An 18772-nucleotide genomic window follows, 5' to 3' on the forward strand; every position below is an offset into this window, starting at 1 on the left:
GGCTGATGATACGTTCCAGCCAGTTACCGCCCCATCAGTCTGCTCTCAATCCTCAGTAAAGTGACGGAAGGTATCACCAACAGTGCTATCAAGCAGCATCTGCTCAGTGACGCCCAGTTTGGGTTCCACCAGGGTCACTCAGCTCCTGACCTCATGACAGCCTTGGTTCAAACATGGACAAAAGAGCTGGATTCCAGAGGGGAGATGAGAGTGACAGCCCTCATTATCCAGGCCATATTTGAGCCCTAGCAAAACTGGAATCAATGAGAATCAGGGGCAAACTCTCTGCTGGTTGGAGTCAGACCTGACACAGAGGAAGATGGTTGTGGTTGTTGGAGATCAGTCATCTCAGCTCCAGGACATCTCTGCAGGAGTTCCTCAGGGGAGTGTACTAGGCCCAACCATCTTCAGCTGCTTCATCAATGACCCTCCCTCCATCTTAAGGTCAGAAATGGGATGTTCGCTGATGATTGCAAATATTTAGCACCATTTGCGACTCCTCAGATACTGAAGCAGTCCATGTTCAAATGCAGCAAGATGTGGACAATATCCAGGCTTGGGGTGACAAGTGGCAAGTAACATTCACGCCACAGGAATGCCAAGCAATGACCATCTTCAATAAGAGACAATCTAACCACTGCCCCTTGATGTTCAATGGTATTACCATCACTGAATTTCCCACTGTCAACATCCTGGAATTCTGTGGCAATTAACTCAGCCAGCGGTCTCCCCAAAGCCTGTCCACCATCTACAAACCACAAGTCAGGAGTGTGATGGAATACTCCCCACTTGCCCTGGATGGGGGCAGCTCCAACAACGCTCAAAGAGCTCGACACTGTCCAGGACAAAGCAGCCGCTTGATTGGCACCACATCCACAAACACCCACTCCCTCCCCCACCGACACTCAGTAACAGCAGTGTGTACCATCTACAAGATGCACTGCAGAAACTCACCAAAGACCCTCAGGCAGCACCTTCCAAACCCACAAACGCTTGCATCTAGAAGGACAAGGGCAGCAGATACATGGGAACACCACCCCCTGCAAGTGTCCCTCCAAGTCATTCACCATCCTGACTTGGAAATATATCACTGTTTCCTTCAGTGTCACTGAGTAAAAGGTCTTCCCTAACAGTGCCGTGGTGTCTGCAGTGGTTTGAGAAGGCAGCTTACCACCACCTTCTTCAGGACGATTAGGGATAGTAAATTCTGGCTAAGTCAGTGATTCCTGCATCTTCTCAATGAATTCAAAAAAGCTCAGTAACAAGTTGTGTTTTCTATAATATGTATATTAATTTGAGACACTGTGGTTATTGAATAATACCCAACAATTGTATATAAAATATAGACAGTGTTATTCCCAGTGTTTTATTTTCAAATATTAAGTGTTTGATGAAATAAAACTGGAGTGTTAGAACTATCATGCACAATGTGTGATAAGTAAATTGTCCCTGATATTAAAGTTTGATCCTCTTTATCCAGATGGAAGCAAAGGTGATTTTGTCCAAACTCCTGCAAAGGTTTGACTTCCAACATGCTCCAGGCCAGACTTATGAAATTATGGACACAGGAACTCTCCGACCTCGAGATGGTGCAGTGTGCATCTTGACACCGAGATCCGAATCTTCCAAAGGATAATGCAGCCCTTTCTCAGGAGACAACTGGGGGACATAACCAGATTGCTCACCTGCACTAATCATTTCCAATAGACCACAAGGAAGTTGCAAATGGACTTGTGGTTTGTTGTGTGAAATTATTGAGTCCTGTATCAGTTTTACTGATTGAACCATAAACATAAACACGGAGACCCTTCAGCCCATCATGTCTGCATTATTCCTAGCAAACTATTCATCTGTTCCCACTCTCCTGCCCTTTCCCTCATTGCATGGTAATTTTATTCAAGTATTTCTCCAATTCCTTTGTGCAAGTTCCAACCGAATCTGCTCCCAACACTCTTTCAGGTGGCACCTTCCATAGAAGCATAGAAACAAAGAAGTAGGCCATTCAGCCCATCAAACCTGTTCGATATAATCTGATTGATCATTGAGCTCAATACTCTAATCCCACGATCACTTTCACCACAAGAGATATAGCTCCCTCCTTCTTGAAAACACAATATTTTTGCCTCAGTCATTTTCTGTGATAGTGAATTCCACAGACTGACCGCTGTCTGAGTGAAGACACTTCTCCTCATCTCATCCGAAAGGTTTATCACTTATTCTTAGACTATGATCCAGGACTCCCCCAGTATTGGGAACATCCTTCTTGCATCTAATCTGTCCAGTCCTGCCAGAATTCTATAGGTTTCTATGAGATTCCTCCTTATTCTAAACTCCAGTGAATACAATCCTAACCAACTTAGTCTCTCCTCAAGCATCAGTCCTGCCATCCCAGGAATCATCTGGTAAACCTTCGCTGCATTCCCTCAGTAGCAAGAACATCCTTCATCAAATAAGGAGATCAAAACTGCACACAAGACTCCAGGCATGGTCTCTAGACATCCCTGCTCCTGTACTAGAATCCTCTCGCTATGAAGGCCACCATAGAGTTTGTCTTCTTGCCTGCCTGCTGCATCTACACACTTAGTTTTAGCGAGTAGTGCACAAGGACACCAGGTCTTGTTGAACATTCTCCTTTCTCAATTTGTAACTTTTCAAATAATAAACTGATTTTGCTACCAAATGGATAACCTCACATTTATCCACATGATCAAAACTCACCATAGAATCATAGTCATAGAGATGTACAGCATGGAAACAGACCCTTCGGTCCAACCTGTCCAAGCCGACCAGATATCCCAACCCAATCTAGTCCCACCTGCCAGCACCCGGCCCATATCCCTCCAAACCCTTCCTATTCATATACCCATCCAAATGCCTCTTAAATGTTGCATTGTACCAGCCTCCACCACATCCTTTGGCAGCTCATTCCATACACGTACCACTCTCTGTGTGAAAAAGTTGTCTCGTAGGTCTGTTTTATATCTTTTCCCTCTCACCCTAAACCTATATCCTCTAGTTCTGGATTCCCCAACCCCAGGGAAAAGACTTTGCCTATTTACCCTATCCATGCCCCTCATAATTTTGTTAACCTCTATAAGGTAACATATAATCAAGAAAGAACCCACTCTACTCACCACTACAGATTCTCTGTAGGCCACACTTAAAACAACGATTAACTTATCTGATTCTGTGCTGTGAACTTTGCCCAACAGTTCCTCCAGGATTAGTTGTGAATTTCACTGTTTGTTAATTTTCCCAGATGCACTCCGATGTCCAGCAATACATGAATTCAAACATCAAAGGCAGTAACTGTGCAGGTTCTCTCTCTCTCATGTAAAGAAAGTTTCCTAATCTTCACTCTGGTTATTTTGCCAATGATCCACAACATTCCCTGGTACTGACAGTCCTACTAGTGGAAGCACAGTAAATATTGAAAATTTCTGGATTTGAATAATTCTATCAAATTTCCACACATGGCCATGACCAACTTACCCTATAATTGTTTTCTGGGAGAGTGGGTACGAGGCAGCAGATACATGGAAACACCACCCCTTGCAAGTTCCATCCCTGACTTGGAAATATATCGCTGTTCCTTCAGTGTCACTGGGTCAAAATCCTGAAATATCCTCTCTAAGGGCATTGTGGGTCAACCTACAGCATATGGACTGCAGAGGTTCAAGAAGGCAGCTCACCCCCACCTTCTCAAGGGGTCATAAATACTGAACATACTTCACCTACATCCCAGAAGTGCACACAAAGAAAACATGTTTAAAAACAAAGCTCCTTTGAATATTGTACGTGATCACCAACTTGTGATAACTTAAAGGGGGAAACCATCTTTTGCGCTGACTGTACTACAGAATTTTCATGTTGTTCTGTGACCATGCAATTTAGAGGGAGCATTTACTCTAACAATATCTGCTGGTTTTTCACCTCACAAATTTGTACTGCTCCAATTAATGCTGCTTCTTCACTGTAAATTCTGTACAAATTATTGCCCTTAGTCCGGCAGAACTCACCCACAATGTAAGAGAATTTATCTGAAAGAGAGAAAAAAAAAGAGACTTAACAGAAAGAATGCAGGAGCTCCAGTTGAAGTGTCCTACTCTGCTGCCACAATCCTCCACTCCATTTTCTTGCCTTTTCCTGATTACCCTTTCATTCCCATGCTGATTAAAAATACATCTGTCTCAGCCTTAAATATACTTAACAATCCAGCCTCTAAGAAATGAAACTCCTCTTCTCTGTCCCAATTGTACCCTTTACTCAGAGATTATGCCCTGGTTCTGCACAAGGGGAAAACAACCCCCCCACCCCCACCCCCACAGCATCCCAAACATGGGGTGGCTTGGTGGTTAGCACTGCTGCCTCACAGCACCAAGGACCTGGATTTGATTCCAGCTTTGGGCACCTGTCTGAGTGGAGTGTGCATGTTCTCCCCGTGTCTGTGTGGGTTTCCTCCTGGTGCTCTGGTTTCATCCCACAATTTAGCTTAATTGGCCATGCTAAATTGCCAGTAGTTTTCAGGGATTTGTTGGTCAAAGGTAAAATGCAGAGTAATAGGATAGGGGAATGGGTGTGGGTGGGTTACTCATTGGAGGATTGGTGTGGACTTGTTGGGCTGAAGGGCCTGATTCCACACTGTAGGGATTCTATTGGCACATCTCCCTTGTCAAGTCCCTGAAGAAATGAGGGTCATCTTTCACTTTTCTAAACTCCAATGAGCACAGGCCCAACTTACTCAACCTCTCCTCATAACATAATCCCTGCATCTCCAGGATCAGATGAGTGAACCTTCTCTGGACTGTCTTCAATGGCAGTTCAACTTTATGAGATAAGGGAATCATAATTCTTCACAGTATTCCAGCTGGGATCTAACTAGTAACTTCCCATTCCATTCCCTTTTAAATACAGGTCATTCTGCTTTAACATTAGATTCTTTTAACGTAAATTTGCTATAATGTGATTAATTAATTGTGGATGCTGTTTGGATAACGCAGACTCTCTACTGAATGGATATAGCGACTTTCTATAGCGCAAGAAACATAGCTATCACGTTATAGCAGATTGACCTGTAAAGGCCAACATTCCATTTGCCTTCCTTATTGCCTGCTGAATTTGTGGGTTAGCATTTTGTGATTTTTTAATCAATTTATTCACATAATGTGGGTATCACTAGCCAGGCCAGCACTTATTACACATTTGTAATTGCCCAGAGGCCATCGCAGTGGGTCTGCAGTCACATGTTGGCCAGACCAGCTAAGGATCCAGATGGGATTTTCCAAAAATCATCAGATTCCTAATTCCAGATATTTATTGGATTCAAGATCCCCTCCCAAGCCACCCACCATCCTGACTTGGAAATATATCGCCATTCCTTGCCATTTTAATGTGGAAAACTGGATGTGAATGGTACCCACTTCCTGATTTAACCAGGATTATAAAGATGCTTCTTGGTAAAATTGTAGGCAGGAATTAGAGTATTTTTAGACTTGTTTTTAACCTTAATGTCCTTTACCTGTATGGAGTGGTACGGTGGCTCAATGGTTAGCACTGCTGCCTGGGCAGGGACCCGGGTTTGATTCCAGCCTTGGCTGACTTTCTGTTTGGAAATTGCCCAAAATTGTCTTTCTGGATGGGTTACTCTTCAGAGGGTCGGTGTGGACTTGTTTGGCCAAAGGGCCTATTTCCACACTGTGGGGATTCTTCACAGTCGCTGTTTGAATACCCTGGAATTCCCTCTCTAATGGCATTATGGGTCAATCTGCAGCAGGTAGACTGCAGTGGTTCAACACTACATTCTCAAGAGCAACTAGGGACTGGCAATAAATGCTGGCCAGCCAGCAATGCCCACATCCCACAAATGAAGATAAAATTCCACCAGGGCAGGATTCAAGCCCAGAACGTTACCAGTTTAATTGTTTAGTGATATTACCACCAGGCTATCAACTATGCACAAGGGCTACCAAATTCTGAACTGTAGCTTTCTGCAGTATTTGCTCCTCTATTCTTCCTATCAAAGTGCATCACTTCACATTTCTCCACATTATATTCCAGCTCCCAATTTTTGTCAATATCCCTTTGCAGAAACTGTGACTTCAACCAAAACAATTTCAATTAAATCCAGTTTACATATGACTGTGTTTACTGATTAACACTGGCTCTCACTCGCACCTTGATTTTAGCATTTTAATCAAAAAGAGCCTCTTAAGTTAGGAGAGAAGTGTCCAAAATTTGTATTTGGAGATGGGTTAACTGATTTCTCCCCACAGATACTGCCAGATTTGCTGAGTTTTTCCAACAATTTCTGCTTTTGTTCCAAAATTGAGGGCCTGGGTGGCTGAAGGCATGGATGTCTATGGTGGTGATTAAAATCAGCAGTTCGCAAGCCAGAATTACTGCGGTGCAGAGATCTTGAAGAGTTAGAACATAGAACAGTAGAGCACAGTACAGACTCTTCAGCCCACGATGTTGGGCCAAGCATTTGTCTTAATCTAGGATCAACCTAATCTACACATCCCTCAATTTACTGCCATCCGTGTCCTTGTCCAGCAGTCGCTTAAATGTCCCTAATGTCTCTGACTCTACTACTACCGCTGGCAATGCATTCCACATACCCACCACTCTCTGTGTAAAGAACTTACCTCTGACATCTCCCCTATACCTTCCTCCAGTCACCTTAAAATTACGACCCTCGTGACAGCCATTTCTGCCCTGGGGAATTGTCTCTGGCAATCTATTCTATCTAGGCCTCTCATTACCTTGTACACCTCTATCAAGTCACCTCTCTTCCTTCTCTCTCCCGTGTGAAAAGCTCCAGGTCACTCAACCTTTCTTCATAAGACAAGCCCTCCAGTCCAGGCAGCATCTGGTAATTCTCCTCTGTACCCTCTCTAAAGCTTCCACATATAATGATGCAACCAGAACTGGACAAAATATTCCAAGTGTGGTCTAGCCAGGGTTTTATAGAGCTGCAGCAAAACCTTGACTCTAAAACTCAATCCCCCTATTAATGAAAGCCAAAACACCATATGCCTTCTTAACAACCCTTTCAACTTAGGTGCCAACTTTGAGGGATCTTTGTACATGGACCCCAAGATCCTGCTGTTCCTCCACATTGCCAAGGATCCTGCCTTTAAGTTTGTATTTAACATACAAATTTGACCTTTTTCCAGGTTGAACTCCATCTGCCACTTCCCAGCCCAGCTCTGCATCCTGTAGCTCCAGTTGTAGAGCTATAGTAAGCCATAGGGATAGGGAAGAGTGAGGCAAATGAAAATTTATAAACCAGCAATGGGGGGATCCCTAAAATTTAGTTAATTTGGGTAGGCTTTAAGAGAGACAGAGGAGGTTTAAGGAAGGAATTCCAGACCACATTGGCTGGTGATAGAGGGTGGCAAGTGAAATATACAAAACAAGCCAAGGCTGAAGAACATAGTCATAGAGATGTACAGCATTGAAACAGACCGTTCGGTCCAACTCGTCCATGCCGACCAGATGTCCCTAAACTGACCTAGTGCCATTTGCCAGCACTACATCCCTCTACACCCTTCCTATTTATGAACCAGGTGAAAGGAGACTGAGGGTTGTGAGGCCACAGTGGACTGTGAACACGTATTTCAATCCTTAATGAAGACTGTCGTATTTTAGGGGTTTTAAAATGTTCCCCTGATCTGTGAAACTTTAATTGAGGGGTAAAAGTCCAGTGAGGCCCCAGCGAGGATCGAACTCGCGACCCCTGGTTTACAAGACCAGTGCTCTAACCACTGAGCTATGGAGCCTACATGCCACTAGAATAATGGAACCACTTCAACTCATTCCTAGATAGCGCCTCGGGGAGGTTAGTTATGGGGGTTTTTTCAGTCCTGTATTTCCTAGTTCACCTCCCGCGGTTATTTCTCCACCTTCCCCCCCCCCGCCCCAGGAGCGCCCCCAGGAGCAGCCCCCCTTTTCCGGGTTTGAATCAGAGACAAATGGGGCCGGGAGACTGCACCACCGGCACTCCACCGCCAGGGGGCGGAGCTCCCGCTGCACCACCGTCTAAGTCACCAGCAGGCGGCGCTGCAAGACGGAAACTGCACCGCTCCCTTTCGGCCAGCAGGGGCCACTGCACGCAGGTGCTGCGCTCAGTCTTGTTTCCCCAGCAGGGGGAGTGGCGCGCCCTGAACCCATCAGGTCTGGCCACCTCAAGGCTCCCTCTGGTGGATTCCTGGAGAAGGAACAGAGAAGAGGAATTGGGAGCTGGTGGTTGGCTTTGAAGCTGAGAAACGATGTAAGTTATTTTGTCAGCTTGCTGAAGACTTTTTCCCCGGGTACAACAGAGTGTTACAAGGGGACATAAATTTAAGGTGAAGGGTGGAAGGTATAGGGGAGATGTCAGGGGTGGGTTCTTTACCCAGAGAGTGGTGGGGGCATGGAATGCGCTGCCCGAGGGAGTGGTAGAGTCAGATTCATTGGCGACCTTTAAGCGGCATTTGGATAGGTACATGGATGGGTGCTTAATCTAGGATAGAAGTTCGGCACAACATCGTGGGCCGAAGGGCCTGTTCTGTGCTGTATTGTTCTATGTTCTATGTTCTAAGACAACTTCGACAATCAGGAGAATTTCTGGCATCTATCCATCTCAGGAGTCATTGGACTGAGTCTGGCATGTATGACCTTTCTAGGTCATCCACTGTCCATTTCAGAAGCCTGACCTGCAGCACTTTTCCAGCAACACATTTTTCAGCTCCAGCATCTGCAGTCCTCACTTTCTCCAAAGTTAAAAATCACACAACACCAGGTTATAGTCCAACAGGTTTATTTGAAAGTCCAAACTTTTGGACCACTGCTCCTTCGTCAGGTAACTAGTGGGCAGGATCATAGGACACAGAATTTATAGTAAAACCTGAGAAAGGAGCAGTACTGAAAACCTTGTACTTTCAAACAAGCCTGTTGGACTATAACCTGGTGTTGTGCGATTTTTATTTCACTCAATTCAGAAATGGCAGTACATTTCACAGTTGGCCTGAGATTGAATGATGTTTTTTTCTCTTGGATAATGGAAGGTAAAGAAATGGTGGAGGCTTTGGCCAGGTGACTGGCTTCACAGCAGAAGACTTTGAAAACTTTTCTAAACTATTTGAAAATTCAGTGGAAGTGAGAGGGGAGTAAACCTAGACCAATTGTCACACCAAGGGAAAACTATTGGATCCAAAGGCTGACAAAGGCTGAAGGGATCTCGGTGTCCTGATACATGAATCCCAAAAGGTTAGCCTGCATGTCCAGCAAACATTGTTTGCTGCAAGGAGATAGAATATTTAAAAAGGGAAGATTTACTCCAGCTCTGCAGGACATCGGTGAGATTATCTGGGGTACTGTGCGTGGTTTTGGTCTCCTAATTTAAGAAAATATAATGACTTTAATAGCACTTCAGGTTAAGTCAACCCTTTCCTGAGATGAAGGACTTACCTTATGAGGCAAATTGAATGGTTTGGGCTATATCTTTTGCAGTTTAGAAATATGAGATTAAAACACAAGACCCTGAGGAAGTTGGATACCTGGAGGATGTTTCTTCTCGTGAGCAGACTAAAACGGGGGATCATGTTTTAGGGATACGACGTCTCCCTTTTAAGAAATGAGACATTTTTCCTTTCCAAGGTTTTTTGGAGTGCTCAATTCTCTTCCTCAGAAGGTAACAGAGGCTGCATCTTTATATCTATTCCATATTGGGTTAGAGAGAAACCAGGGTTATGGGACATAGTCAGGAAAGTGGAGCTTAGACCATAGCCCAATCAGCCTGATCTTATGGAGAAGGCTGGAAGACTCTTGTTCCTAAATCTTACATTCCTTCTAGCAGGCTCTATTTTCCTACATTGTCATGTCTTGTATCCTTCTCCATCCTTCCTGACTACTCGCATCAATGCCGTCTGGTCAGCAGAAAGAATGCCCCATGCAATGAGATTGATTCTAATCAACTTCAGAATCTTGCTTTTAGATATTCTGTATCACAGACTTGGATGATCTGTTGATCTCATTCTGGTGGCAAAGTCACCCCTGAACGTGCCTCTGAGGTTATGGCCATCACTGATTCAGTGTATAATATTCAGATATTACAGGCATTGATAACCAAGGAGGGCAAAAACACTGGGACCTCTGCACCCTACAGAAGATTCAAGCTCATCATTTTCTCAAAGGCAACTATTGGTAGGCAACAAATGCTGGCCCAGTCAGCACTCTTATACTCCATGAGATTAATTTTTAAAAAAATGTTGGTGAACTTCCACTGTCCGTGCTCTGTTCTTTCAAGAGATGCAGAGAATCAAACGCAAAAAAGCGGTCATACCGGAAATCTATCTTACTCAAACCTCGATTTTAAAATTGTCTTTTCTTTTGGCTACATTGGTTTCAACTCTTCAAATTCCTATCTCCTCTGCCTTACTGTCCGATAGCTGTGCCCCCTCTAATTCTGACTTCCACTATTTCAGATCCTTCAGCTGCTCTGGCCCTGAGCTGTGGAATGCCTTCCCTGAACCCTTTTGTCTCACCACTTAATCTTTTTTTCCTTAAAACGATCTTTACAAACACTAGCTCTGGTCCATCTTGATGATCAAGGCTAACTACCCTGAGTTCACCTTATGTTGTACAGTACGCATCACTTTTCATAATGCCCCTGTAAAATACTTCGGAATGTTTTACCATATTAAAGGCACAATATAGGTACAAGGTATTATGAGAAACGTAAAAAACTAGATACATTCAGCAGGTCAAGAATTATTTGTAGAGAAAGAAAGTGTTCAGGTGACCATAAGATAAAACTATTTTTATTTGAAAATAGCAAATGTTGGAACCACAGGGCTGTGGGATTCCCTGACACCGGAAGCAGTGGACATCAAAACATTGAATGTTTTCAAGGAGTTAGATATACTATAATTCTTATGACTGAAGGGATCAAAGTAAATGGGATAAAGGAGGGAACAGGATACTGAGTTTGATGACCAGCCTTGATCGTATTGAACAGTGGATCAGGCTCAAAGGGCTAAATAGCTTACTGCAGCTCCTAGTTTCTATTGGGATCCAAGAGAGAGATTAGGTCTGTAATTCAGAACTGCATTTCTTTTTACATCTTAAGTGCCATCATTATCAATTATGAAACTTTAAGTGAACAGAAAACTTGTCATTGTGTTAAGGATGCAAAATCCAAATACAAACCTGACCCTTCTTTTTCCAGGTATTTGAATATAGATGTGCCCCTTTGTATCTATTTAATTAATCTATTCAGACACATTATGACACCTACTAGGGAGATGGGACTTGAACCTGGATATTCTTGGCCAAAGATAGGGAAACTACCACTGCACCTCAAGACATCCTCTCTGATTGTCACTGCAATGTAGGAAAACATTGCCAACAATTTGCACACAGCAACGAGAGAACAGGTAGATAATCTACTTTCAGTGAGGTCGATTAAGGGATAAACGTTGGCCAGAGGACTCTGGTGAGCTCACCTACTCTTCTTCCAACAGTGAACCAGCACCTTTTGCATCCATTTGACAGCAGAGACAGGCCCTTGGTTCAGTAGTTCATCAAAAAACAGTGGAGCACTCATTCAGTGCTGGGGTTCTTATCCTGTTATCAATTCAAGTGGGACTTGAATCTGGAATCTTCTAACTCAGAGGCAGTAGACAAGCCCACTCTTCAAACACTTGTGTGGAATATGAAAAATGTGTTGCTGGAAAAGTTGCTGAAGAAGGGCTTATGCCCGAAACGTTGATTCTCCTGCTCCTTGGATGCTGCCTTTTCCAGGAACACATTTTTCAGCTCTGATCTCCAGCGTCTGCAGCCCTCACTTTCTCCACTGTGTGGAATATGCTGAGTGGTGTGTTATAAACACCAGGCCTGGGAGAAAGACTAAGGGTCAATGACATGGAAAAGACAGCCAAGGTTCAAACTCCAATTGTTTGGCTTAGTTTAGAGGCTAAAAGGTAAAAACAATAACTGCAGATGCTGGAAAGCAAATACTGGATTAGTGGTACTGGAAGAGCACAGCAGTTCAGGCAGCATGCAACGAGCAGCGAAATCAACGTTTCGGGCAAAAGCCCTTCTGATTTCGCTGCTCATTGGATGCTGCCTGAACTGCTGTGCTCTTCCAGCACCACTAATCCAGTATTAGTTTAGAGGCTGTTGGAATCTTACTTTATGAGCTGAAAAGGAGCTGGAGTTCATGCTATAGTATATTCCATAATATCAGTGATTGTTGGCAAGGCTATAGGAACAGGAAAACGAGTTGCAATTCCTGATCTGAATTTGTTATTCAATAATCGATGTGGTAAAACATTATGTGTGAATGTCAGCGAAGAGAAGATCAGCCTGAACCAGGATTAGTCCTTGTGGTCAAAAACAAGTTACTTAGAGAGTAATGGAGAGTAGTGGATATTGATGAGACAAATCTTTGTCTGATTACCTTCAGCAACGGGTACTTCTGAAGTGATTAGAACATTAAAAATTACAACACAGTACACACCTTCGTCCCTTGATGTTGTGCTGACCTGTGAAACCAATCTAAAGCCCATCTAACCCACACTATTGCATTCTCTTGCATATGCCTATCCAATGACCATTTAAATGCCCTTAAAGTTGGCATGTCTACTACTGTCGCAGGCAATGCATTCCACGCCCCTACTACTCTGAGTAAAGAAACTACCTCTGATATCTGTCCTATATCTATAACCCCTCAATTTAAAGCTATGTCCCCCTTGTGCTAGCCATCACTATCTGAGGAAAAAGGATCTCACTGTCCAACCTATCCAACTCTCAGATTATCTTATATGTCTGAATTAAGTCGCCTCTCAACCTTCTTCTAATTAAAACAGCCTCAAGTCCCTCAGCCTTTCCTTGTAAGACCCTCCCTCCATGTTGTGGTTCTGTTCGCCGAGCTGGGAATTTGTGTTGCAGACGTTTCGTCCCCTGTCTAGGTGACATCCTCAGTGCTTGGGAGCCTCCTGTGAAGCGCTTCTGTGCTGTTTCCTCTGGCATTTATAGTGGCCTGTCTCTGCCGCTTCCGGTTGTCAGTTCGAGCTGTCCGCTGTAATGGCCGGTATATTGGGTCCAGGTCGATGTGTTTGTTGATAGAGTCTGTGGATGAGTGCCATGCCTCTAGGAATTCCCTGGCTGTTCTCTGTTTGGCTTGCCCTATAATGGTAGTGTTGTCCCAATTGAATTCATGTTGCTTTTTCAACTGCGTTTCTGATCCGAACCACTAAATCACCTTCAATCCCATGCCTCTGTATTTTGTGCAATGGTCTACAGTGGGGAACCTTATCAAACCCCTTACTGAAATCCATATACAACACATCAACCACTTGACCCTCATCCACCTGTTTGGTCACCTTCTCAACGACCTCCACTTCATAAAATCATGTTGACTATCTCTAATCAACTTATTCCTTTCTAGATGATTATAACTCCTATCTCTTATAACCCTTTCCAAAGCTTTACCCACAACCAAAGTATGGCTCACTGGTCTATAATTATCAGGGTTGTCTCTACTCCCCTTCAACATTTGCTATCCTCCAATCTTCTGGCACTATTCCTGTAGACAATGATGACATAAAGATAAAAGCCAAAGGCTCTGCAATCTCCTCCCTGGCTTCCCAGAGAATTCTAGAATAAACCCCATCCAGCCCAGGGACTTATCTATTTTTACACTTTCCAAAATTGCTAGCATCTCCTCCTTGTGAACCTCAATCCCATCTACACTAGTAGCCGGTGTCTCAGTATTCTCCTCTACAACAGTCTTTTTCTAGTGTGAATACTGATGAAAAGTAGTCATTTAGCTCGTCCCCTATCCCCTCTGCTCCGTGCACAACTCCCCACTACAATCCTTGATTGGCCCTCATCTTACACTAGTCACCCTTTTATTCCCGATATACCTATAGAAAGCCTTATGGTTTTCCTTGATTCTATCCACCAATGACTTCTCATGTCCTCTCCTGGCTCCTCTTAGTGCTCTCTTTAGGTCTTTCCTGGCTAACTTGTGATTCTCAAGCACCCTAACTGAGCCTTCACATCTCATCCTAACATAAACCTCCTTCTTCCTTTTGACAAGAGATTCAAATTCCTTAGTAAATCACGGCTCCTGTGCTCGACAACTTCCTACCTGCCTGACAGGTACATACTTATCAAGGATCCACAGTGGCTGTTCCTTGAATAAGTTCCACATTTCAATTCTGTTCGTCCCCTGCAGTTTTTTTCCCCATCCTACATCCTGCCTAATCGCATTATAATTGCCTTTTCCCCAGCTATAACTCTTGCCCTGTGGTATATACCTATCCCTTTTCATCACTAAAGAAAACATAATTGAATTGTGATCACTATCACCAAAGTGCTCACCTACCTCCAAATCTAACACCTGGCCGGGCTCATTACCCAGTACCAAATCTAATGTGGCCTTGCCCCTTGTTGGCCTGTCTACATACTGTGTCAGGAAACCCTCTTGTGCACAATGGATAAAAACTCACCCATCTAAAGAACTTGAACTATAGTATTCCCAGTCAATATTTGAAAAGTTAAAGCCACGCACAACAACTACCCTGTTACCGTAAGGATATCGTAAGGATAGACTGACAGGCAGAGGGGGTGGGGTGGCCTTGTTGGTAAGGGAGGATATTCAGTCCCTTGCGCGGGCGGACCTAGAGTCAGGGGATGTAGAGTCAGTGTGGATAGAGCTTCGAAACACTAAGGGTAAAAAGACCCTCATGGGAGTCATCTACAGGCCCCCAAACAGTAGTCTGGATGTTGGAGGTAAGTTGAATCAGGAGCTGAAATTGGCTTGTCGCAAAGATGTTACTACAGTTGTTATGGGGGATTTTAACATGCAGGTAGACTGGGAGAATCAGGATGGTATCGGGCCTCAAGAAAGAGACTTTGTGGAGTGCCTCAGAGATGGATTTTTAGAGCAGCTGGTGCTGGAGCCGACCAGGGATAAGGCGATTCTGGATCTGGTATTGTGTAACGAACCAGAATTGGTCAGTGACCTCGAAGTGAAGGAGCCATTGGGAAGTAGTGACCATAATACAATAAGCTTCAATCTGCAATTTGAGAGGGAGTGGGTACAATCTGAAGTGACAATATTTCAGTTGAATAAAGGGAAATATGGAGCTATGAGGGAGCAACTGGCCAAAGTTCAATGGTTCAATACCTTAACAGGGAAGACCGTGGAGGAACAATGGCGGATATTTCTGTGTATAATGCAGAAGATGCAGGATCAGTTCATTCCTAAAAGGAAGAAAGATCCCAGGAGGAGACATGGGCGCCATGGCTGACAAGGGAAGTAAAGAAACATATAAGGTTAAAAGAGAAAAAGTATAACTTAGCGAAGATAAGCGGGAAAACGGAGGACTGGGAAGCTTTTAAAGAACAACAGAGGATTAGTAAGAAGGAAATACGCAGAGAAAAAATGAGGTACGAAGGTAAACTGGCCAAGAATATAAAGGAGGATAGTAAAAGCTTTTTTAGGTATGTCCAAGGCAAAAAAATGGTTAGGACAAAAATTGGGCCCTTGAAGACAGAAGCAGGGGAATATATTACTGGGAACGAAGAAATGGCAGAGGAATTAAATGGGTACTTCAGATCTGTGTTCACTGGGGAAGACACAAGCAATCTCCCTGAGGTAACAGTGGCTGAAGGACCTGAACTTAAGGGAATTTCTATTTGCCAGGATTTGGTGTTGGAGAGACTGTTAGGTCTGAAGGTTGATAAGTCTCCGGGACCTGATGGCCTGCATCCCAGGGTACTGAAGGAGGTGGCTCGGGAAATCGTGGATGCGCTGGTGATTATTTTCCAGAGTTCAATAGAATCGGGGTTGGTTCCTGAGGATTGGAGGGCGGCTAATGTTGTGCCACTTTTTAAGAAGGGTGGGCGGGAGAAAGCAGGAAATTATAGACCAGTTAGTCTGACCTCAGTGGTGGGAAAGATGCTGGAGTCTATTATAAAGGATGAAATTACGGCACATCTGGATAATAGTAACAGGATAGGACAGAGTCAGCATGGATTTATGAAGGGGAAATCATGCTTGACTAATCTTCTTGAATTTTTTGAGGATGTAACTCGGAAGATGGACGAGGGAGATCCAGTGGATGTAGTGTACCTGGACTTTCAGAAAGCTTTTGATAAAGTCCCACACAAGAGGTTAGTGAGTAAAATTAGGGTGCACGGGATTGGGGGCAAAGTACTAGATTGGATAGAGAATTGGTTGGCTAATAGGAACCAAAGGGTAGTGATTAACGGCTCCATTTCGAAATGGCAGGCATTGACCAGTGGGGTACCGCAGGGATCCGTGCTGGGACCGCAGCTTTTTACAATATATGTAAATGATATAGAAGATGGTATCAGCAATAACATTAGCAAATTTGCTGATGACACAAAGCTAGGTGGTAGGGTGAAATGTGATGAGGATGTTAGGGGATTACAGGGTGACCTGGACAAGTTAGGTGAGTGGGCAGATGCATGGCAGATGCAGTTTAATGTGGATAAATGTCTGGTTATCCACTTTGGTGGCAAGAACAGGAAGGCAGATTACTACCTCAATGGTATCAAATTAGGTAAAGGGGCTGTTCAGAGAGATCTGGGTGTTCTTGTCCACCAGTCAATGAAGGCAAGCATGCAGGTACAGCAGGTCGTGAAGAAGGCTAATAGCATGCTGGCCTTCATAACAAGAGGGATTGAGTATAGAAGCAAAGAGGTGCTTCTGCAGCTGTACAGGGCCCTGGTGAGACCACACCTGGAGTACTGTGTACAGTTCTGGTCTCCAAATTTGAGGAAAGACATTCTGGCTATTGAGGGAGTGCAGCGTAGGTTCACGAGGTCAATTCCTGGAATGGCAGGATTGCCTTACACGGAAAGACTGAAGCGACTGGGCTTGTATACCCTTGAGTTTAGAAGACTGAGAGGGGATCTGATTGAAACGTATAGGATTATGAAAGGACTGGACACTCTGGCAGGAGGGAACATATTTCCGTTGATGGGGGAGTGCCGAACCAGAGGACACAACTTAAAAATACGGGGTAGACCATTTAGGACAGAGATGAGGAGAAACTACTTCACCCAGAGAGTGGTGGCTGTGTGGAATGCTCTGCCCCAGAGGGCAGTGGAGGCCCAGTCTCTGGATTCTTTTAAGAAAGAATTGGATAGAGCTCTTAAAGATAGTGGAGTCAAGGGGTATGGAGATAAGGCTGGAACAGGATACTGATTAGGAATGATCAGCCATGATCATATTGAATGGCGGTGCAGGCTCGAAGGGCAGAATGGCCTACTCCTGCATCTATTGTCTATTGTCTATTGTTACTTGCGCTCCTATCAAGAATCGTCTTTGCTACCCTATCTTCTACAACTCTGGAATTATTCGGAGGCCTATATAAAACTCCCAACAGAGCAACCTCTCCATTTCTGTTTCTAACCTAACAGTGATTTCTTTTTTTGGAGGAAAAAAGTTACGACACTCTCACAAAATGGTAAATAATGGCTTTTAATCTACAATTCACCACAACAGGGTTTCTCATCTTGACCGACGGAAGACAGAGACAATGTCACAAAGTAAGGAATTCCTGGAGTGTGTCCCTAGTTCATGATCAAGCACACTGAAGCGTCAGTTGTTCAGATGCTCTCCTTGCCATGAGAGTGGATTTGGGACTGTGTAGGATGAACAGATGGTAACCGTGCCATTTCCTCATGGGATATGGATATCACTGGCTAGGCTAGCAGTTCTTGTCCATCCCTAATTACCCTCAAAAAGGTGGTGGTGAGCTGACCTTTTGGCCCAGTCCACCCGATTATTCATTGAAGATTATCACACCATGATCTCATCACCATTTTTCTGTCTTTTCCCTATAACCCTCAATTATCTTACTGATTGAAAATGTCTCTCAGCCGTTCAATATACTTAACGACCCAGCCTCAACAGCCCTTTGTGGGAAAGATTCATGACTCTTCAAGGGAAGAAATTACTCTTCACCCTCTATCTTAAATGGCCAATCCCTTATTCTGAGATTATGCCCTCTAGTCCTAGACTCTCCCACAAAAGAAACAACCTTTCCATAAGAGGGAAATCAGGAGGGCAAAAGGGGGACATGAGATAGCTAATGCAAATAGAATTAAGGAGAATCCAAAGGAATTTTACAAATATATTAAGGACAAAAGGGTAACTAGGAAGAGAATAGGGCCCCTCAAAGATCAGCAAGGCAGCCTTTGTGTGGAGCCACAGAAAATGGGGGAGATAATAAATGAATATTTTGCATCAGTATTTACTGTGGAAAAGGATATGGAAGATATAGACTGCAGGGAAATAGACATCTTGCAAAATGTCCAGATCACAGAGGAGGAAGTGCTGGATGTCTTGAAACTAGTAAAGGTGGATAAATCCCCAGGACCTGATCAGGTGTACCTGAGAACTCTGTGGGAAGCTAGAAAAGTGATTTTTGGGCCTCTTGCTGAGATATTTGTATCATCGTTAGTCACAGGTGAGGTGCTGGAAGACAGGAGGTTGGCAAACATGGTGCCACTGTTTAAGATGGGCCGGATGGGATTTATCCAAGGATTCTCTGGAAAGCTAAGGCAGAGATAGCAGAGCCTTTGGCATTGATATTTGAGTCATCATTGTCTACAGGTTTGGTACCAGAGGACTGGAGGATTACAAATGTTGTGCCCTTGTTCAAGAAGGGGGGACCCAGCTAATTATAGACCAGTGAGCCTTACTTCTGTTGTAGGAAAGGTTTTGGAAAGGATTATAAGAGATAAG

The 18772-nt window shown here is 44.0% G+C and overlaps 1 protein-coding gene and 1 non-coding gene across 3 annotated transcripts in view; one reads left to right on the forward strand and one right to left on the reverse strand.

The window, feature by feature from the left end:
- The window catches only part of LOC140476040 (cholesterol 24-hydroxylase-like), a 61099-nt gene extending 58419 nt beyond the window's left edge, over positions 1 to 2680 (forward strand). For both annotated transcript variants that reach the window (XM_072567980.1, XM_072567981.1), the window contains exon 15: positions 1481 to 2680. In XM_072567980.1, coding sequence (XP_072424081.1) covers positions 1481 to 1636 — 156 coding nt within the window. In that variant the 3' untranslated portion in view covers positions 1637 to 2680. The remainder of the gene's footprint in view (positions 1 to 1480) is intronic.
- A 5028-nt stretch (positions 2681 to 7708) lies between these two features.
- Positions 7709 to 7781, reverse strand: trnat-ugu (transfer RNA threonine (anticodon UGU)). Its single transcript has one exon. It is a non-coding gene; the product is annotated as a tRNA-Thr (tRNA).
- Between the last annotated feature and the right edge of the window lie 10991 nt (positions 7782 to 18772).

Source organism: Chiloscyllium punctatum, chromosome 4 (genome assembly GCF_047496795.1).
Source record: "Chiloscyllium punctatum isolate Juve2018m chromosome 4, sChiPun1.3, whole genome shotgun sequence".
Classification (NCBI taxonomy): Eukaryota; Metazoa; Chordata; class Chondrichthyes; order Orectolobiformes; family Hemiscylliidae; genus Chiloscyllium; species Chiloscyllium punctatum.